At 40.7% G+C, this 23,638-nt stretch overlaps 1 protein-coding gene across 5 annotated transcripts; it reads left to right on the top strand.

Annotated features, from left to right (window-relative positions):
* The first annotated feature begins 13,849 nt into the window (after window positions 1-13,849).
* LOC133901402 (uncharacterized) lies at window positions 13,850-23,377 on the top strand. Of its 5 annotated transcripts, none has more exons than XM_062342849.1 (15): window positions 13,850-14,495; window positions 14,945-15,293; window positions 15,598-15,672; window positions 15,748-15,855; window positions 16,530-16,562; window positions 16,644-16,733; window positions 18,539-18,664; window positions 19,214-19,357; window positions 19,530-19,943; window positions 20,052-20,183; window positions 20,964-21,185; window positions 21,273-21,548; window positions 21,780-21,932; window positions 22,343-22,642; window positions 22,763-23,377. In XM_062342849.1, exons 2-15 carry the CDS (start codon window positions 15,105-15,107, stop codon window positions 22,979-22,981), a joined length of 2,481 nt encoding a protein of 826 aa, XP_062198833.1. In that variant the 5' UTR covers window positions 13,850-14,495; window positions 14,945-15,104; the 3' UTR covers window positions 22,982-23,377. The 5 variants fall into 5 exon arrangements, with proteins under 5 accessions (XP_062198833.1, XP_062198790.1, XP_062198964.1 ...); XM_062342806.1 differs by having other exon boundaries at window positions 14,937-15,293; XM_062342980.1 differs by having other exon boundaries at window positions 13,856-14,495; window positions 14,937-15,293; window positions 21,795-21,932.
* Window positions 23,378-23,638: the final 261 nt, after the last annotated feature.

Genomic DNA, 23,638 nt, shown 5'->3' with positions numbered 1-23,638 from the left:
TAAATAAAAACATAAGTCCAAATAAATATACCCTCAATTGCTCGTTCATTCGCCGGGTAGAAGTGAGGGTGGTAGTGATGACGCTGTGACGTCTGGGTGGGGCGCCACGTGCGAACACAGTGCCACCTGTCTACCTTGTCTCGTCTCAGCGCTGGGCTGGTTTCGTCCGAGTTGTTCTTTCTTCTGTTGTGTGTATCCTCGCTGTGGCAGTGCCATCGGTAAGTTGTGTAGATTGCACGATACGGTGAAAGTAAAAAACCAGCGATATCAAAAACAAAGTCTATCTCCGAATGTAGGAGTGAAAATGGCATTCTTACGACTATCTTGCCATCCAGAACCAACTCCTCTCACCCCAGCTTTTCAACAAAGAACGTGTCATGCAAGCCCACATGCCAAGACCCGTGAGAAGTATGACCGTTGACCATGCAGCTGCGAGTGCGTCAGCACGATATTAACTAGATGCCTTGTTTTCTCTTTCTTAAGGCTTCACGTGGATATGAATGGCCGCACCGAAAGCCAGATAGCTTGTGAATGACAGTGTGGTTGGCGGATAGCAGGTATGGCTTATATATGGCAGTGTGGTAGGTGGTCGCGAGGCCATGCGGCAGAAGAGACCGCAAAAGACAGCAAAGTGGTCATGGCACGATGCGAAGGCCAGCAAAGGTGCCATGTCGCATTGGCTTGCGCGGTGTGGCGGTGGGCGGTTCCGTATAGGGATGGTCGCTTCGGTGAAAGGCGGCCTTGTACGGTGGCTTGAGGTGGTCGGTGTCCTTAGACCCTGTTTGTTTCAGCTTCGGATTCTGGCTTTCAGCTTTTATAATCCGAAGCTGAAACAAACAGGCAGCTTTTGGTTATAGTTTTTTAAAATCTGTTGGTTGGATTGTGAGAATCTGAGAGGTTGGTTTTCCTTAGCTTTTGATAAATTGTGAAAATCCATTTTACTAAACAATCCATTAAATTTTTTTAGAATCTACAGTCTAAAAGCTTTTCACAATCCAGCTTTTCACAATCCAACTTTTGACAATCCAGCTTTTATAAGCTGTTTTTCATAATCTCTAGCTGAAACAAACAGACCCTTAGACGAGGCGCCAGGTCTGTGTAGAGCATTCAGGTTTCGACACAACGGCGAGTAGTTTCGTATGGCGACAGTTGGTTCGGAGGGCGGTCAGGTTCCTCTTTGTGGTTGTCGGTCTCGCCAGCACGACCGATTTGGTGTAAAGAAGGTCTGGTCTAGTTTCTATTTGGTGGCCTGTGTTGTTTGGCAACCGGCTGCAATTTTTTCGTTGTTTTTACTTACGAGGAACTGTTTAAATAGTATTCTAATTAATCATCAGGACGATCATTTGCTTAATCACAACTACGATGATTAGCCGAAATACCATCCCGATAGTCCCGGCACGTGTTTTATGCTTAAGATCGGAACGCATGTTTTTTCAACATATAGCATCACAATAAAGTTTAAGAAAGAGCTAGTAATTAAATTATATTACAAGTTCTTAAGCATTTAACTATTTATAACAATTTAAAATAAAAGATTAGAGAAACTACGAAGTGAAAAGTAACATCTATCAACACCTAAAGCTAGGTGAAGCTATATACCATTAGGCTCCACATAAAAACACACCACACGACTAGTTTGCAATACTCATTCCTACCACCTATATCGGTAGGCATGAAGTAGCCAAACACGAGCTCCTCCTCACCGGCAGAACCTGAAAGAGCAGCGTGAATACAAATGTATTCGCAAGACTTAATCTATAATTGATACATATAATAGCCTGACTACAAGGAGAATGTATTGAGATATTAGTATGAAATCAATCACATGGTTAAGTAAATTTCATAAGTAAAATGCAACTTGACATGTACATGTTCTAACCATAGATATCATTCTATCCCATAATTATTACAATAACATATGTAACTGGAACCATAATAAGCATATCTGTAAATAGAACCAGCTCAACCATAATCCAATATGTCGTACCACAACATCCCACATTCGTGACTCTACGACCAATACGGATGGACAGAAGCATGCTTATGACCGAGAGCGCGATAATTAGAATTGTTCTTACACCCTACAAGGGGTACAACTTTACTCGCACGACCCGGTCCATCCTTTTAGCTCCTGAGACAACCTTTCTCATACTCAGAATTACCCACTTATACATGCCCCTATGGTATCGGGGTTACCGCGAGCATGTCCCAGACACCTCCAGCTCCCTGCCACATGCTTCTCCTTTATTTTTCTTACTCATCATAGGGCCGCAAGGTAAGCGTCAGCATGACGTATGATACTCAGCTCATTCATCTATTATATGAATATGTGGTTGTACGAAAAGTGCTAAAGTTAACGGTATTGACGGACGATGCTTAAACGATACAAGCGATCTATAGCATCCAGGCTCCTCTCCCGACCTACCCCTAGCACCGCCCACATCTCGCATCACCCTCACATCTCATACAACCCACATCATTGTTATTGTGTTTGTAAACAATAAGTAAACTCTAAGCTCGCGAATAACAGTTGAACCATTACTCGACTTCTATCGATAACCTAAGCATTGCTAAGCCTATCGAACAAACTTGTAAGTTAGACATCAATAATGTTATCAATGTTACAAGAATATGGATAATCAACAACTCAAATTAGAGGTAATGTAATTCATCAATATAGGTTCTACCCATCTAAACCCGACAATAGACTCACTAATCATGCAAACATACATAAAGCATAATTTGTCAAGTTATACAATACGAGATCCAAAGTAATAGGTTGAGTATGCTTAGATACCTATCTTGCTGCTCTGACAGTTGCCTGATACTCCCGGTGCAACACTCACAGAACCCCGGTAGATTGTTGTCGCCTTCATTCGGTTGGACCGACGGTGTAACGTTCTCTAAACGAATCAAGAATACATCACAAAAATAATCAAACGATGGAAAAGTGTGTATATGATGCATGCTTGAAAATTAAAAGAGCATCGCATTTCAAAAACATTTGCAAAAGACCAACAAATGATTAGGGTTCCGAAGTTTGAAATCTCGTTCGGAATCCCAGATAAGGCAACCTAAATGCATATAGCTTTAAGTGGCTGGCGGTCAATTCGGTGTTGAAGTGACGGTCAGAAAGTCAGCATGTAGAAGGTTTTGTCCTCTGGCGGTCAGACCGACGGTATGTCAGCGGTCAGACCGATGTCTGACGGTCAGATTAGCCCTATTGGCTATAAGATCGTGAAATCCTACCGGCACCACTTTGCGGGGTCGTCAGCAAAGGCTCCAGCGAGATCTTTGACCATAAAGGGTACCAAAATTCTCTATGGGACTAGTGAAGTGCTTCTAAAGTAATTTGGACAACATTCACTAAGCTACATTTAAAATATCCCATGGATAAGCCCTATGCTAGGTTGAACTTGGATCCATATGATATGGGGATCAACTCGAGCTTGCGAATGACGAAAAAAGGATAGGGGATGGCTCATCTTAGTGTAGGGAAGCCTTCTATTAGAGGGAATCACTCCAAAGAACCTCTAATTTTGAGATCCAGCTCCAGGGTGGTTTGGTGCTTGAGGTGGATAAACTCGTGTGAAAACTTCATCGACGATGAGTGTGAAGGGGATAATCTCGAGGAAGTCCCCTCCGTTGATCTTCAGTCGTCATGGGCGTCGAGGTGGTCTCTCTCTCTTGGTGTGTGTGAAGGAGTGAGTGAGAGTGTGTGTGAGAGAGAGAGAGTTGACCGACTTGCTTAAGTGGAGCCTCTGCGTTGTGGCGATCAGATCACAGGAAGTATCGGTCAGACCGTGGAATGCCCATGTGGCAAGCCTCCATTGTTGTCCCCTGGCGTTCAGATCATGGGGAATCCGGGTCAGACCGCGAGGGCGGTCTTGTGCTGAAAACTTAATTCTATTCTCTTTTTCTATTCTTCTTCATCTCCAAAGCATTTAGGGTTTTCCTATAGGGCTCTAAACTATCTCCAAGTAGTTTTGAAATATGTTTAAACTCGAGTTATCAAACGAATATGCATAAACATAATACCATGATGATTATGAACGTTAAATCACGTGATTAGCGTTTTGGGACGTGACACTACTTTATTGTACTAGTTGCTGTTTTTTTTCTTTTCCTGACTATAACCTTCTATTTTTTTTCCTGACTATAACCTTCTATTTTCTTGTATTTGTCCTGCTTTTTAAATAGAAATGGGCACTATCTTGTGTTAGTTCATCCAAAAAACTGAATGTACGTGATGTCGCCTAGAGGAGGATGAATAGGTGTTTTCTGAAAATTAAAACTTTATAGTAGATTAAACAATCCAGATATTCCAGGTCAAACCAGATACTCTAGGGTCCGGAGGTTCCGGACTCAACCCGGATAGCCCAGGTAAAAACAGGAAATTGAAAGCTATAAACTCCTAAGCAATTATAATTGATTCTAAGTGTTACCACATATTTCTATGGTTGCATGTAAGCCTTTTGGCACTTCACCTGCAGCTAGAAACACACAATCATGTAGATTGGGTCAAATCGCCCAAAATTAACTAAAATAACAACGAAAGCAAAGGAGACACGGATTTGTTTCCCGAAGTTCGCATCCAATGATCCTACGTCTTCATTGAGGTGCTCACAGAGAGTCGAGTCTCTCTCAACCCTTATCCTCACCAAGCAACCACGAAGATCAAGCTTGGGGCTTACTCAACTTTCCTCTTTCCTTACGGAGGTGAGGATGACCTTCACAAACTTCTCGGGGCACTCCACAAGCTTGGGTTCTCTCCGGGTGACTCCTAGCTGTCTAGGAACTTGGAGCTCCAAAAGTAAAGAACACGAATCGACAACTTGATGATGAACTCAAATACTCAAAGATGGATGTATGCTCACAAGCACTCGATCTCACTTTCCCAACCCAACTCTCAAATTCTTGTAAGAATTAATGCACTAGAGAAGTGGGAGGGCTCTAAAGAGGCTTTGAATGCTTTTGTGTCAAGTTGGTTCAGCAGCAAATGAAGGAGGGGGTGAGAGGGTATTTAAACTCACCTCCAAAAACTAGCTGTTATAGTATTTTTTGTATAGACCCAAAGTATTCGGGTCAATCCAGAGACTTTGGGTTGGTACTAAAACGCTTAGCCGAGAGCCCTGTCCAGAATCCAACCTAGAGGGTCCGGATAGACAACAGAACCCGGAGTATCCGGGTCAACCCGAAGATTTTGGGTGAAACACTTTAACTCAAGCAGAGCACCTCTACCAGAGAAGCATCCAGAGACTCCAGCCATCCAGAGTATCCGGGCCAACTCGGAGACTCCGGGTTGGACTCCAACACCAAACCGAACACCCCCTGCTAGAGCTAAACTCAGAGACTCCAGGTTCAGACAAAAACTAAGAACTACCTAGTGTTCGTGAGGTGATTTTGACTCCCATCTTTGGTCTAAAAGAGTCTTTTGAGCACTGAGATATCTTCAAGTCAATCTAAACGCATCCCTATTGATAGAACGACAAATCTATACTCAGATTCAAAAATAAAATAAAATAAAATTTATTGAGTGACTACATGCTGCTTCTCTTTTCTTTTTGAGGGACGCCAACGTCATTTAAATTTTTCAATAGGATTAAAACCTGATCATAACCTCAATAAACTCATTAGTCTCTTAATCGTTTATCATCAATTATCTAAAACCCACATAGGAGACTTAGATGCACTTTCAAAAACAAAAGCCAGATAGCAGACTGCAAACAATATCATATCATCCACACGTCAGTAACATAGTGTTTAGGGATGAAAGTGGGACGGTCTCACAACAATTTCTGTTTTCTGATTTTTATATGGGAACGGGATGGAAACGAGGCAGGCGGTGAGGTCAGGATACGGGGCCGAAAACGGGTGAGGCATCATTCTGCTGGTTTTTGTGGAATCCCATTTTTATTCAACACCAATAGTTCCACTTCAGGTACACCAGATCACCGCCGATGCTGCCGCCTTTTGTCTTGCTAATTTAGTTTGAGTCTTGTAGTTCCTATGGCTGTATGTAGATAGTAGACTATGGACTATGTGTAGACAGTAGACTATGCACTTGCATCTCTAGCAGTTACCTAACATTGATGTGTATGTATTGGTTATTATCTTTACGTATTGTTTCTTGTGCTAATCAGCAGGCCTTCTTCGAAAACTAAAAATACAGGAGCTTGTATCTTGTTTCTTTGGTTGTGTAGCTGTTGCCCATAAGCTTCAAAAATCGGTTGCATCTAAGCTTGAGAATGCTCCCTGTTGGTCATGCACCCATTTTCTTAATCTTATTTATATTTGTTGGTTGTACAAGAAGATATGATTCATCTGTTGTTTAGGGTCCTGGGAAGTCTACTATTAGTTGTGCTGATTCTAGTTTTTGCTTAGCGCAGTTCAACAGCAATAACTAAACAAATGTTGTGATTGAATGGTTTGGATATCTAGCCAGTGCATAGTTGATATTTTCTCTTAAAGCTTCATCCACTTGACAAATTAGATGCATGCACTTGTATGTCTGATTTGTTCGATGGCACTTGTATGTCTGGCAGATACCTAATATGGTATTTCAAATATCCACTTCTATATGAACTGAAACAAATATGGCTATATCTCTTATGAACATTTCTTTATTCTTGCTTTTGAAACTGAAACTATTTATAGTTGTATGGGAACTGAAACTAGTTCTGATGTTGAGTTATTTGATTTTGTGTTTTAGGGGATGCAGTCATGCAGAAAGGTGGCAGTAAGGTGATGTTGTGCTTGAACTCTTTTGGCTTCAGATTTTTGGGAGATATGTTGCTTAAGGATTTGCATGGCACTGCCATCCGGTGCCTTTGCTCTCGTATTGGTGTTGGTCTGTTGGACGTATGTTGAGTGTTGACACAGCGGAACTGCCTCACTGGGTTACGCCCTTAGTAGCATATGCAGCAGTAGCACACATCTGTCAATTATTTTGCCACCATGCCACCCTAGTCCATGTGTGTTCATATGATCATCTCATTTTAAAAAATGGGAGCTTTTAATTTCCAGACTTGATGCGTCTGATAATGGGAGCTTGCGATTTCATTTGTCTAATACAGAACAGGCTGTTGTGCGTCTGTGTGCCTGTGAAGGCAAGTTCATGATATAGATGGCAGGTGTCTTTGTCTTTTATTTGACATCCTACTTCATTTCTATTTCAATGTTTCAAGTCATGGACTCATGATTTTGAGGTTCAATCTTTCCGATTTTATCATTAGTTTTGGTCTGATATCGATATATTTTTGTTCGGATTAGTTTGTTTTCATATAACCGGCAATCCGTGTTCATTTTTATTTCCATTTTTCTTGTTTTCGTTTTCTTCCAATGGAGAAAATATGAAAGTAAAAATGTTTAGAGAGTTTTTCCGACCGTTCACATCTATTTTCATCCGTAACAGTGTTTTCTAGGATCCACGTTTTCTTCCCTTCTCTCTTTGGTGACTAAATTATATCAAAGATAACAAATTGCAGGGTAGGTGCAACTATATATAATATTGCATAAACAGATCATTGACTTGATCACGAATACAAAACATGGTTAACCGTAGCAGGAGCAGGACTACCGAGGGCTAAGGATTGATGAATGTCTACATCCTAGCTTGATTACCAGCATCATGAGGTATATCCAGATTGTCGTGATGTATCCCAACTCATTGTTGGCGACTCTCACGATGTTCGTGATTATGCGTATGTGTTATGCAATCCGTTGAGCAATATGCCACACAAATTGTCCCATCAAGTGAGTGGAAGAGCGAGAGAACTTGTAATATAGACAATGAATGTGATCCTTTCTAAAAAGGCATGCATAACGCCATCTAGCATGCGCAGCTCATGTGAAAAAAGGACGGTTACCTAGACTGTTATTTGTATTGCGCCTCACCTCTTTTGCCACGATGACCGAATCAGATCTGTAATAAACTGGCAAACAAGTTTAGTTACAATTGCCAAATACATGATTTTTTTTCCCTATATTTGTGATGGAATTAGGGTTAAGATTAGAGCTAAGATTCACCTGGTTGAGGGGCTTTAGAGGGGGCTTCTACCCTGTGGTTTACCGCTGGTTAGCCAACTAGTTGTCACCCCCTTTAGCAAAGAGTTATCTATCTTTTTTCTAGATAATTAATCAGGCGTGAGGCCCATTCTTAAACAAAAAAAGACAACTTTTCCTCTCATTCTCACCTTATTATCTTCTTCTTCCCCACCTCCGTCGTTTGCACCCCAACGACTTTGTTGTTGCCGTCTCCTGCCTTGCCGCTCGCACCTCGCCGTTTCGTCTTGCTGCACACACCCTACTATCCCACCTTGCTGCTTGCACCCTACTGTTCTGCCTTGTTGCCCGCATTCTGATGTCGTGTCTCGCCGCCCGCACTTCGCCATCGCCTTGCTCGCAGTTGCCTTGTTGCACTGACCGCCCCCTAACACCATCACACTTACCATTGGCACCACGCCGCTATTTGCTTCGTCCCTGCTCTCTACCGTCGCCTAACTCGCCGCCGACCCATTTCTCATCTATTTTATTCAAATTATTTTGATGGAGAAAAATATTGAATCACACAGGAAAATGGCATATCAAATACCTGACAAATAACACACTGTAAAAAAAATGTTGAAATCGCCATTGCAAATTTTGAATCAACAAAAAAAGTTGAATCGGAAATATGTTGAATCGGAAAGCCTCTTAAAAATATTGAATTAACTACAAAATGGTGAGTCAACTCCTGACAAAAAAAAATGTTGAGTCGAAAAAAGTTGAACAAAAAGTGTTGAGCCAACATTTTTAGCCTCTTAAACAATATTGAATTAACTAAAGGAATGTTGAGTCAATACGTGACAAAAATGTTGAGCCAACATTTCTTAAAAAGTTGAAAAAAAATGTTGAATCAGCATTTAAACAATATTAATTCAACATTTTAGAAAAAAGGTTGACTTAACATTTTAAAAAGTATCGAACAAATAAACTAAATGTTCCAAAAAAGAGAAAAAATAGAATTACTATAAAGTGTATAAAATAATAAAACATTGAAACAAATGTTAAAAAATGTTGAATTAATATAAAAATGTTGAATCAAAACTTTAGAAAAAGTTGCAAATATTGATCTGAATAAAGTGTTGCTTCAAAACTTACAAAAATTGTTGAAATAATATAAAATATTGAAACAAAACTTAAACAATATTGAATATTTTTTATAAAAATGTTGAATTAATAAAAATGTTGAATCAAAACTTTATAAATGAAGAAAAAAGAACAAATGTAGAAGGAAAAGGAAGAAAAATAAAAAGAGAAGGTGCAATACTCGGAATGGCTGGCTAACCTCATCATAGCCTGGAAGCCTAATGGTAAGAAGAGTATGTGTGTCGACTTCACCAACCTCAACAAAGCGTGCCTGAAGGATCTCTTCCCTCTACCTCGGATCGGCCAGCTTGTTGACTCAACTACCGCTAACGATTTACTAAGATTTTTAGATGCCTGTTCGAGATACCATTAGATTAGTATGAATAGGAACTCATCGTTATCTGCCTCCACCTGGTCCACTAGTGCCTCATCCCGCTCTCCCTGATCAGCATGCATCGCAACCTGATTTTCTTCCTTATCGTTATGTTCTTCTCTTGCAGTTTATAGCTCAACCGGTGTACTAGTTTGTAGGGGTACCTTCAGAACCACACTCTTCTGCACCTCCTAATGGACAATATTTTCACCAACAACTTCTATGGTGCTAGGTCTGACTTCTGTGAACCCAACATCGCTCGCTTCTATAAGGATACAATGAGAAAAACCCCGTCTCAACCCTAATGACATAAATTATTGTCATTGCTTCGAATATGTAACCTCCAAGAGCTCCCACTGCTAGTCGATTTCTTGACGTCTAGGTTCAGAATCTTCATCTTCAACCGCTGATGTGCCATACTAAGTTACAGCAGATTATACAGTCAACATAACACTTATGCCAATCGAATCTAACCCGAACTATGCAATTTTGTGTCCACATATTGGAAGTTACTCAGATCCACTCCATTGTCATAATGCATGATATATCTAGGTCCGGAAAAAATTATGAACCCCACTATGATCGACATATCTGATTCAATAACTATATTATACTCTGTTAGGTTAAATAATTGTAATCAACATACAACATCTACGACCATAAAATCTATTCAACCTCATCACTTGTATTCTACATAACCATCAAATATCACCGCTTACGTACTCTTTTAGTTCACACTTTACCATTCTAAATATATCACTATCAAAAAATTACTCCATTTCTATTTTAAATATCCTACAATTATTAAATATTTGTACTACATGTTCATAACAATTGTCTAACTATTGAAAATTGCAAACTATATATGCTCTACGCTAGATTATCTATTCTACATGTATCTAAATTTTCCTGCTCTAAATTCTAAATGAATCATATTTTCCTCCTTCCATTCTATTCTACATTTCCTACATTGACAAAAAAAAAATCCACAACAATTCAAATGTACAAATCCTACATTGACAAAAAAAAAATATGTGCGTCTAATAATATCAAATTTTCAAATCATATAAATAACCTATTTTAACTCTACATTACCGAAATATTTGAACTTTTCCAACTATTCTACATTTCCTAACTAATTATACTATATTTTCTACCTATAGCTAATTTTTAAACATACATACTCTACTATAAATTTTCTAAATTATCTACTCTACTCAATATTTATCTAATATTCTCTAACTATATTTATTAGTATTTCTAACTCTAAATTCTATAAATATTTAAACTTTTCTAATTATTCTACATTATCAAACTACCTCATACTATTGTAAACCTAAATTTTCTACCTAACTGTACTAACTTTTCTAACTATTACAAATTTTTGAACTGGGTCTACTCTATTCTAAATTTCATATCCTAACTTTTCTATTTTTTCTATTCTCTTCCGGATTTTTCCTACTCTATTCTAAATATTGTATCCTAATGTTTCTAGCTATTTTAATTTTTCTACTCTATTATACCTATTCCTACTCTATTCTAACTATTTTCTATTGTTTCTAATAAAAAAGAAAATATTCCTCACCGCTAATGTCGGATTACTCGCTGGAGTGGCTCACCACCGCTCATGGCCGCCGCACGCTGCCGATCGCCCACTCGTCGCCGCTTGTCGGTCCGCTACCGCCCGTTGCGCGCTCGCACTTACACTGAATCGTCGCCGTTGTTGCTCTCTGCTCGCCTGTTGCGTGTGGAAGACGAAGAATAGAGGAGGAATCAGTGACCGGGTTATTATTAAAGGCATGTCGGCATTCCATGTACCGACAGATTATGCTGTGTCACCTATCGGTATGCGGAATACTGACAGGCCGCTAGACTGCAGCAACAACCTACGTGGCACCCCTTTTATCAGGGCCCACCACCTGTTGGCATTCCGCATGCCGACAGGCCTCTGGGCCCAGTATCACATAGTAAGTCGGTATTCAGAATACTGACAGGTCTCTTACCAGTACTCCATATATCGATAAGTATCTATTCTTACAATTTTGTTATTGTAACTATTATTTTATAATTTTCTAATAAAATAATATTTTTAAAAATTCCCAGGATGCCTGGTCGCAGCATGCAGGGCAGATGCCCTCAGGCGCTACTGCCTCCCGCGTGGGATGAACATGTTGGTGTATGTGCCTCTCTCCTGCCTCAATGAGATTTTTTAAATAATAGTAGGTTAATGAAAAATTGAAAAAATAAAGTTCAAAAATGAAAAACTATAAAAATAGGTGCTAGTCGGCACTCTAAAGGCCACCATCTCATGTGACACACACGTGATCGTAGAAAAAGGGACATTTGATGACATGTCACACTCTGTAGGCCAATAAAGATACTGTCAGGTCCCACTTTGCAGACCAATAAAGAGACCAACAGGTCCTATATAGCCATTTGTCGGTACTCGAATTATCAACAAACCTTTATGTACAGCCTTCATGGTGTCGACAAAGGGGAGCTTTTCCACCTATTTCTCTTCATAAATGAAAAATTATGAAAATAGTACATCCTTCATGGTATCGATCAGTTGAGTTCTTCAATTTTTTTCTTTGAGTCTCGAGTGCAGTTAGCAACAGGACGCTCGACCCGGCTGAGCTTCCACTTGATACTTGAGGAAGGATCCATCCATGCTCAATTCTTTCAACTATAAGTCTGATCCACTTTACTCGACAAAGCTTATACTTGGTAGCACTCAAGTGGCCGTTTATGGAAACCCCTCCTCCTGGGTAGAGTTATAGGGCTATTATCGAATATCTAACTATAGGGTATATGCGTATAAGGAATATACCATACACAGAAAGGATATATATAACACATATTATGCAGCTCTAAATATCACGTAACTGAATCAACAGTACATGATACACCCAAAATCAAGAAAGTACATACTAAGAATGTCTAGATTGGTTACCCAACTCGTAACGATCAATATCTAAAACAGATCTATCTACTTGGACGTCAAGAAAGACAACTCACTATCGACTACGGTTGGATAGGAGTCGGTTCATTACCCCTATATAAGGCGGAAAGGCTAGGGGGAGAAAAGGGAGAAGGAGGGGACGCATGCATCAAGACCCTAGCAGAGGAGATACTCGGCAACTTTAGCCCTAAGCTACATTAGATCCGATCTACACCTTATAATAGTTTTAGCCACATCGCTTGTACTCGAGACCATCAACATACATCAGGAACCCCCACAGGACGTAGAGTATTACTCCAATCGGAGGCCCGAACCTGTATACATCGTGTGTCTCATTTTGTGATCAATCCCTACACTCGAAGGTACCTAGTTAATTTATGGATACATTGTTGGGAACTAATCTTCAACAATATTAATAGAAAATTGAAAAAATAAAGTTCAAAAATGGAAAAAAAAAGAAGGTGTCAATCGGCACTCCAAAGATCAACATCTCATGTGACACATACGTGATCTTAGTAAAAAGACATGTAACGACAGATTCCACTCTGAGAGCAATAAATACTGATATATCCCACTCTACATACCAATAAAGCTCGAGAGGTCCTATATAACTATTTGTCGGTACTTGAATTGCTAACAAGCCTCCATGTACATCCAACAACCTTCGTGTACTGACAGAGGGAGGCTCTTCCACCTATTTCTCTTTCCCCCCCCCCCCCCCCCCCCTAAATCTCTTATTTTTCTTCTTTCTCACTTTCACCCAGGACCCCAAAAGAATGAGGGGGCTCCATGATCCACACGCCCGGTAGGGGGGCTCGAGTACCCCCTTGAATTCGCCCCTTGGCTTTTGCCGTCCTAATCAATATCAGGTGAGGACATCTCTCCCTTGTTGACCATAAAAAAATATCTGGTTAATTAGCAGCTTGTTTAGCTGGATAATTAGCAGTTGGGTCGAAAGGGAACAAAGCTTCGTCGTGTGGCCCGTCGTCAAGCTAAAGGCCAAGAGACCGAAACAACGGGTCGTTTTCGACTCTGATGCATCTCCTGCTGCAGAGTCCGTACACGCATATCGGCTCAAACCCAGGTCGTAACCGATCGACGCTGACCGTAAGACTGTGATGGATGGCAGCGTATCAAACAGGAAGGGCCTCCAAAAAATGAGCACTAAATGGAGATGCCATTGTTGCAGCTAGAGCTTAGCATCTCTTGAAACTTTTTTGGTCAACGTGGATTAAGCATGCCAGCTAGTTCCGTGCTAAGTTGATGCTCGAATTTAAGTAGGATAGAGCTTCGATTTTGACTGGATCCACTGTCGAACAAGCATACCACGTGCCTGGACTCTGGATCATAAAAATCACCTAATTTAGGGCGATGCCCTGATGCATGCTTGTGACATCGCCCGTGGTCTCACAAATCAGTCGCGGACAGTCTTGATGCATTCTTTTACCGGGGTCGCCGGCCAAGCGGAAGAAATCAGGCAGGCCGGACGCTCAACATTTCGTCAGGGGAAGCACGCCATGATCTAAACCCCAACAACAAGAAGGATACAGATCGATCGATTCACCACTCCCAAAGAAAAAGGAACGGAAACGGCAAGCAGGCACGCGGCCGCGGCAGGCGATGTGCTCCCAGAAGTCCAACTTTGACGCCTTCCAATGGGACGCGCAAGACCTACCCGATTTTGTCCCTCCAAACTCTCGTCGTCCTTGATCCCACCAGTCGAACCCACAAAAAAGACTCTCTCCTCCTGTCCTTGGACCTTGGAGCCAGTCCAAACTTGCAAAGCTTGATCTTTGCCTTCCTGGTTGGTTAAAAAAATTTGAGCTTTGCCGACCTCTTCGGGTTTTAGGGGTCGCCGACTGGTAATTTGGGTTCGAGAGGAGACTCCCTGGCAGCAGGGGACTTGTAATTCGTTCCAGAACTTTGGGGTTTTAATTCCCAATCCAATCGGGTCCCAAGCTGCGTCGCGGTGAGCTGGATCGGGAAGGAGGCGTCTCGGAGGCAGTTGCTGGAATCTACAGCGCTCAACTGGTTCGTTCTCGTCTCAAGCCTTGCTTCGTTTTTATTTTGCATTCTTGGAGTTCCAATCCGGCTACCCTTTTTCGTTTATACTAGCAATCTTGCTCTGCAGCTTCAACGATTACTGCCGTGGGGGGGGGGGGGGGTCTATTCAGCTGTCTGTTCTTGATGATTCCGTATGTTAGGCTTACTCTCTTCTTTATGTGGTCTAGAAGACATCTGTTCTTCGTGGTACAATTCAAATGTTGACTTGTCCGAATAGACTCTCACGATCAATTTCTTGTTTATGCTTGCTACTAGAATAGGCTACCGGAGAGGATATGAAATTTGAGCTTCTCTCTCTAGAAGCGGGGGATGTGAAATATCTCATTAGTGTGGGTGCTTGTCACACTCATCTCTTGCGTTTTCTTAGGAGTCTCTTTCTCGTGGGCATTATTTGGGACTGAATTGCAGGTGGACAGGTATCCATTACTCACAGTGCAAAAGGGGGTGAGTGGTGGGCAAAGATGACAGGAACTCAGGAACAAGTGGAAACAAAAGCATAAAGCAGCAAAGGTATCTGTACCAAGGTGCGTCTCCTACAAGAGAGTTGACAAAGGAGCTTTGTTGAAGGGAGGGGAGATGGTGAAGAAGAAGCTGATGAAACTGTATGGCAAGGATGCACGGGAGTTCTTTAACCAGGTCATGGTGGAGCAGCCCTTGCTGCCCTTCCTTATACCTCTTGGCCTGTTTGTGTGGTTCGTCGAAAGGTGGGTTGTGCCATTCTCAAACTGGGTTCCCCTCGGCGCTGCCGTTTGGGCAACCATTCAGGTATTTGTTTCTATCATGTTCTTTATCTGAACTGATTAATGGATGTGATGGATTTAGCTCAATTTCTTTGAACCATTCAGCTTTTGAGATGACAATTTGTAACTTGGCATGAGCAATTGTTCTTTTCTTGATTATGAAGTCCTGATCTGCCCTTTGGGCTGTGAAAAATGTGAAGTGCTCATACATCCAAGGGAAGATTAATATCAAGCAACATTGTGCTTCTGCCCTGCTCCTTTTCTTTTTAGGAATTGTTTCTTCCCCTGTTTTGCTTTGTCTTCTTACCTTATTGTATGATTAATTGCAGTATGGGAGATTTAAAAGGAGGATAACTGTAGATGATTTGAACAAAAGATGGAAGCATCTTATACTGAACACAACAGTATGCTCCTTTACTTATTTTTATTGGTTTCTATACATTAGACTCTCAATCGTACTACTTTTATGTCTTCTGTAGCCCACCACACCGATAGAGCCTTGCGAGTGGTTGAACAAACTTTTGTTACAAGTTTGGCCCAATTACATGGAACCAAAACTAGCAAGAAGGTTTCAATCTACTGTTGAGGTTTTCTTCTGCATCCTTGCTGAATATTTGTTCTCTGTATCTCTTTTTCTGAGGAATCTATTTTCTATAACTCTATAGCATTAGACACTAGGGCTCTAGGACCAATCTACCATTATTCTTGCTTGATTCATGAAAGAACTCAGTTATACTTAGACTTTGTTTGACATTGAGGTGGATTATTGTAATCTCGTTTGCAGAACTGCTTTTAAAAATTTAGTGTTTGGCTAACTGCTTTTCTTTTAATCTAAGTTGCAAATGGAGATGTTAATGTGTTCCAAATTACCCAACAAATGTGAGAGAAACAAGGTTGCATAACGGATTCTGTTTAAAATTAATTTGATTTCCCAAACAAACTGAGGTTTTCTCAATATATTAAAAGAATAAGCGCAGCAGCAATAACCACAAACTGACCCTTAGAAATTTTATGCTTGAATATAATCTAGCAAATGAACTTTAGAGGTTCTAATTGCTTGTTACCATTAGAGGGCCAACAAGCTTCTGATAGGTCATTTTAGATAGATGTAGGTGTATTTGATTCTCGGAATTGGATAGGTCCCAAAAAAGATAATCACTAGCATATTCTTTTATTTGACATATTAAATATGTATCACAATATATGCAGCTGCTATCCTGCATTTTCCATACACAGCTGACAGAGCTCTATGATTTTGCAGCGACGTTTAAAGAGTCGAAAACCAAAACTAGTAGTAAGTTTTTTAAAAAAAGGTTTTTCTCCATTTGTTTCTCTTCTGATTTCAGTACTGATGTTTTTGATTTCCTATCACCAGGATAAAATAGAATTACAGGAATTTTCACTTGGTTCTTGTCCACCAACCTTAGGAGATCAGGGGATGCGCTGGATCACTTCTGGTGACCAGGTTAGTTGTTAATTATCCTGTACTTGTGTGCATCTGAAAGTTACACTTGCCCATAATTTACTTAAGAGGGATAGAGAAGTATTAGGCAGTTTTGTAGTTCTACAGAATTATATGACAGTGATTTAGCTTATTGACAGTACTTTTGGATGTCTAATTAAGCAAACTGACTCCACATCATTGAAGTTTTTTTAGTAAAAGAGATGAATCTTTGGATGCATACAGTACTATTAATGATGTCTTCGTTGATTCGGATGACAGCTTTGTAATATTTGTATATACAAACAAGTAGCTCAGTTCCCCTGTAGGCTTAGTAGTTTCATGTTTCCATCTTCATTCATATTTGGAAAAAGTCCATTTTACTCCTCCAAACTATATCAGTAGTCTGAATAACCCACTGAACTATTAAACCGTTTGTTTTACTCCCCCGAACTTCGAATACCGGATCACATAACCCCCTGAGACCGGTTTTACAAGTGATTTTGCCACCGTGGACTGTTCACTGTTCACACAGGCCCACCTGTCAGCGTCTTCTTTTCTTCCCATTTGGCGCTGCGCAAAGGAGGTTGGCCGCGATGCCTGCCGGCCATCCCATCGTCACGCTGCCAGAGCAAGTGGCCAGGCCGAGCACCGCACGCGCCGTGCTCGGCTCTCGTCACCGCTCCCCTCTACTCTCCGCTCCCCATTCTCCCTCTCCAGAGCTGCACGCGCACAGCAGAGCCGAGTAGCAAACCGCCGCCCGTCTTTTCCCACTGTGCTGGCCAAATTCGATGAAATCCAATCGGATCCGAGCACGCTGAGCTTAGGTGAGAACAGCTAGAGGTCGCCTGAAGCTTCACCGACCTTCCTTCGCTTGAATCCACCCCTTCCCCGAGCGAATTGAGGCTGTCTTCTTCGTCTCCAGTGGCCAACTCCACCCCTCACCGACGGACCAACACCACCTGAGCTGTTCCCTCCCAACCCGTTGCGCGGTGAGCACTGTCCGACCCCGGTGAACATTTTGCGCGTGCTTTTTCCCTCGCAGCACGACACCAGCTCGGCCAGCCATGTGCGCCGACCACCGCCGCGACTGGGTGCTCGCCATCGACCATCGTCCGGCAAGGCTCGTCAAACCCCAACCCCTCAAATGAGATCACAGTTGTGCACCAGTGCTGCTGCAGGACTCTACCGGTCGCCCCATCGGTGAGATCACCGCCGCCGAGGCCGCCAGCGCGTCCTTGGTGCGTGCCAGCAAAAGAGAGAGATGACATGGCAGCTAGGTGGCAAAAACCGGGTGACATGGCAGCCACAATGGCAAAACCACTTGTAAAACCGGTCTCAGGGGGTTATGTGATCCAATATTTGAAGTTTGGGGAGTAAAACAAACGGTTTAATAGTTCAGGGGATTATCCAGACTACAGACATAGTTTGGGGAGTAAAATGGACTTTTTCCTTGATATTTTGTCCTAAGGAGCTGGAGAGATTCTGTATTTTTGTACTCCCTTCCATTTCTTTTTATAGGGCGTATTAGGATTTGAAAAGGTTTTTAAAAGTATACTTTGACCATTAATTTCTCTTACAATATATTATCATTTGCTACAAAATCGATATTGTATTAAAAGATCTATGAAATACAAATCTATTGATCCAACTTTTGTACACTAAACATGCACATAATTTAACTAATTGTTGGTCAAAACTTACGAACTTTGACTTTTTCAAACCCTAATACGCCCTATAAAAAGAAACAGAGAGAGTACATACTTTTATGGGGTATGCAATTTAGTAACTACATCTTCACTGATATTATCTCCTTGTTTTTCTGACAGCAAGTCATGCGCTTGGGATTTGATTGGAATAGCCACGAGATGAGTGTAATGTTTTTGGCAAAATTAGCAAAGCCACTTATTGGCACTTGCCGCATTGTTATAAACAGCATTCACATCAAGGGAGATGTATGGCCTTTCCTCTCTCCATAGTTTGTCCTTTTCATTTACTTATTACATCTTGTTTTTGTAGTTCTGCAAAACACATTTCTTAATTCTGGAAGCTGAGAAATTCCATCATTGTAAATAGGTTGAGTTGGCTGACAATGAGCAGCTATGATGAAAAGTGGTCCTTTTGAGCCATATGTACTTTTGAGTGATTGACATAGGAAAACAACTGGTTCGCATGACACTTCATATTTTGAATATAGTACACTTTGACTGTGTTATTTCACTGAATACTATTCATTTTAGGTATTTCGAAAAAAAAACTATACATTTTAATATTTTACTGCAGAGCACAAAAGTTTGGGTACATAAGTACTTCCATCACTTCAAAGCTTACAATATTTATGCTTTTGTGCCTGGATTACGCTATATGTACAAGTAGTCTGAAGTTTGAATTGATGATTATTCGATCAGTCACTCTGGCTGTGCCAGATTGAGCTTTTTATCATGTATACTGCTGGGCCGGATTGAGCTTTTACACTATCTCTGATTCAGATTACATTGTTGCAGCTTCTACTATCACCTATACTTGATGGTGAAGCTATCCTCTATTCTTTTGAATCTACCCCAGAAGTCAGGATTGGGGTAGCATTTGGCAGTGGTGGAAGCCAAGCAATGCCTGGTATGGAGTTGCCAGGTGTCTCAACATGGCTGGTGGGTTTGTGTTGGTCGTTTAGGGACAAAATCCTAAGGATTTAGTTCAAATCGACTCATCCTAAAAATTCGTTCATATCTTTTAGTCTCTTAATGTAATGGCATCCATTGTATAACATAGTTTGGATGCTAAATCTAATGACTTCTAATGCATAATTCATGAACTGTGTAGGTAAAGCTTTTGACTGAAACCATAGTGAAGACAATGGTTGAACCTCGCCGCCTATGTTTTTCTTTGCCATCAGTAGATCTAAAGAAACGAGCAGTTGGAGGTGTTCTTTCAGTTACTGTTGTTTCAGCTAGTAACTTTGGCAGAAGGAGCACAGCTATTGAGTTAGGGAACCACCAAAGCTCAAGTGGAGGAACCATGTCTGTAATTGCTGATAGCAAGGTATCACAGACATTTGTTGAGGTAGAAGTTGGCAATTTGATGAGAAAAACAAGTACCTGTAAGGGTCCAAATCCTACATGGAACAGAACATTTAACATGGTACTGCATGGAGAGATGGGTGTTGTCAAGTTTCTTCTATATGAATTGGATTCCAGTGGTGTCAAATTTAATTACTTGACAAGCTGTGAGATAAAGGTATGCTAGAGATAAAGCTATTTTTATTTTAGTGAATTTTCCCATACTCTTGTTCAATTGTGGTTCTTCCCACATATCCAAGGACACTCAAGAAAATAATGTAAACAGGTCAAGTATGTTCATGATGGTTCAACAATATTTTGGGCTATAGGGCATAACTCTGGCGTCATCGCAAAACATACGGAGCATTGCGGACAAGAAGTTGGAATGGTTGTTCCATTTGAGGATAGTCAGGGCCAGGTACCTTGCCTTTTGATTTACATTTCTACTTTAGTTTTTAGTCCTGATATAAGATTGTAAGGCATTAATGCCCGATTGATAGGAATTGAATAACATGTGATGGCTAGTTTTCTTAAGTCATCACCATGCCTGTCTGGTCTGCCATTATGCCATATGTTTGTAGGAGGTTATCATCAATACATGTTGTGAAGTATCACGCATGAGGACCTCTGTAACATTTATAGTTGTAAACTTCAAATGCTTCCATAGTTCTACATTTAATTTTCTGTTAAACTGCCTGACTTTATGGTTGGAATATTTGATAGATTATACAAAAAAGGCTGTTCTATTGATTGTTGATTTTACTAGCACTTTTGGAAGCGAGAAAGAACGAGAAAGCATTAGGGAGAAGGCCAACAACTTTTAAAGAACCTGTGGAAGTAACAAAAATTTCATTCAATTGGATTTCAGAAGCTATTTAGCCAATTTCTTAGAAAGGGCAGAATAATCAGGTGTCATTTTGATGATAATATCGCAATGTTGATACTAGTAGTGCTCATACTTTTACCTTCTAGAACAGTGACTTTCACAAAACTTTCAAAAAGTTGCATCTCCATATATTGATCTGTTTCAGTTGTTGCATGATCTCTTCTTTTGCAAATTACTTGTATTCTGTTCTTACTTGTTCAACTAGAAATTGGGTAACTATAAGAAAGGCAAGCAATGCCATTTCTTACCTTGTTCTGGCTTATTTTTTCTATGAATGAGGTGTGAAGCTGTTCTGAACGCATTTGTTTGCAGTTAACTGTTAGCCTTGTGCTAAAAGAATGGCAATTCTCTGATGGGTCGGTTACATTGGGCAATTCTCTGAGCGATGGACTTCAATCCCCATTTGATGGATCACAAAAGCTTCAGTCCAGAACAGGAAGGAAACTTAGGGTCCGAGTAGTTGAGGGCAGGGCCCTTACAGTGAATAGTAAATCTGGAAAATGTGATCCTTATGTGAAACTTCAGTACGGAAAGGTTAGTTGTTCCCTTGCTCTAGTTTCACTAACTATTCAGTTAAGACAATTTCAAAATTCAAATGCTAACATTTAATTTTGTTATTAGGCTCTATACCAAACGAAAACGCTGTCCCATACAGTTCGACCAGTTTGGAATGACAAGTTTGAGTTCGATGAGATCGCTGGTGGTGAATATCTACAGATCAAATGCTATAATGCAGATACATTTGGTGATGAAAGCATCGGTAGTGCAAGAGTTAATTTAGAGGGACTTTTAGATGGTGCTAGCCGTGATGTCTGGGTCCCACTTGAAAAGGTAAATTCGGGAGAGATCAGGCTTGAAATAGAGCCAGGAAAGAACGATGACAGCAATAGCATGAAGGTATGTTCTTTCCTGTTAAGCATCAAATTGGATTGTGAAGAGCATGGCACCACTACCAGCATTTGTAAGAGGGCGCACATTAGAAATGTAAATCTTTGAAGTTTCCAGAAAAAACTAGTTCATTGATAATCGCGCAACCCTCCATTATTCATCATGTACAGGCAGTTATACATAATTGGTACTGTTATACCATTTCATCAATTTGGTTTCTGCTTCTGAAATCTTTGTTAGTCCTTCCTTTTTCAGAGCTCAAGTAATAAGGTTGGAGCTGGTTGGATTGAGCTAGTTATAATTGAAGCCAGAGATCTTGTTGCTGCCGATCTGAGAGGCACTAGTGATCCTTATGTCAGAATGCACTACGGGAGCAACAAGAAACGAACCAAGGTTTGATATAAATTTTAGTGAAACCAACCATGTTTGCATGAAATCTCTGCCTAATGTTACCTGCTAGTAATACTGATTCTGAGGAGCTTTTCTTTAAGTAATAGAGTTACAACAGAATGCTGGAGTAGTAGTCCTACTCTGGCATTATTATTACTTAGCGGGTTACCTCAGAGTTCAGATTAGTAGCAGCATGTTCTTCGCAACTTGCATAATGGAAGAGCTTCCTCAGTAATTTGAGCATGCTTGTTACTTTTTAGTATACACTCTCCCAGCTACGGTTTTGCCATTTTTTGTAGTTTGGTACATCTGAGTTCAGAAAGAATTATGGCCACCTGGCCAGCCTGTTCTTCGTTGATGTTATGTATGGAAAAGTAGCAATTTGTTCAAGCTGTCTTGTTCTTTCTGTGCAGGTCATTTACAAAACACTCTCTCCGCAGTGGAACCAGACATTTGAGTTCCCAGAAACTGGAGAACCCCTGATTTTGCATGTCAAGGATCACAACGCTGTCCTTCCAACCGCTAGTATTGGCCATTGCACTGTCGAATACAGCATGCTCTCTCCAAATCAATCTGCCGAAAAATGGATACCACTCCAAGGAGTAAAAAGTGGAGAAATTCATGTAAAAATTGCGCGAAGGGTACCAAACTTGGAAAAGAAAACCACGCTAGCGACAGATGCATCAGGCAAAGGACACACAATATCGACACAGGTTCGAAGCTTGGTTGTTTGAATAATGTATCTGTTCTTACTGTTTACTTGTGACACACCCTTCTCATTCTCCCTAATATTAATTTCTGATGGTGTGATGAACATGCTGTGATTTTCACAGATGAGAGACAGCTTGAAGAAATTTACTGGCTTGGTTGACGAGGGCGGTGACCCAGAGGCCCTGTCGTTAGCCGTGACAGAGATGGAAAGCATCCAGATCGAGCAGGAACTGTACATAGAACAGCTCGAGCGGGAGAAGGCAATGTTGTTGCGTAAAATACATGAGCTTGGTTCTGAAATCATTAGAACATCATCTAGCCCTGCAAAGACGCCGTACTAGTTAGATCGATAGATGTAGTCCACTGAACACTATAGTATCCGCAAACCGCAACTATATTTATGGGCAAGGGCAAAGACTATATATATTTCTACATATATCAGTGAGCGGTAGTAACTTGTAAGTAGCCAGATGGGTAGAAAACCCTACGCATATTTGTAGTGCTTTGCTGATGGAGCTTGCTGAAGTTGCTCCACCTTGTACACAACACGCAGCCGCTGGGAAATTGAGTAGGAAGAAATGATGTTCCAATTAGAGATGAAAACGGATGGAATCAACTATTTTGATCTGTTTTCTATATTTTTCTGACTATTTTCGGATTTTTAAGTCTTATGTGGAAATAGGACGAAAATGGTTTTGTTGTTTCCTGATCAATATATATTGGTATCTCATTTTTAATCGGAAATTTCTCGTTGAGATTTCTATTTTTCTAATTGAGACTAAATTTTACAAATTACAATATAGCCTATAGGTCAAGTCTAGCCGATTAGCCTAAACATCATCTCTATCTCAAACTTCTCCAATACGCTAATAATCTAGTCTCGGTTGACTTACCGATATTGTCTAAGCTCTTCCGTCTGTTTTGTCTTTAGTCTTTGTGTGATAGTGTTGTATTGAGTACTTGAGTTACGACATAATACTTATGTTACTACGTTATCT

Source organism: Phragmites australis, chromosome 1, assembly GCF_958298935.1.
Source record: "Phragmites australis chromosome 1, lpPhrAust1.1, whole genome shotgun sequence".
NCBI lineage: Eukaryota > Viridiplantae > Streptophyta > Magnoliopsida > Poales > Poaceae > Phragmites > Phragmites australis.
Note: the sequence above shows the minus strand (reverse complement) of the source record. Positions and strands in the feature narration are given on the sequence as shown.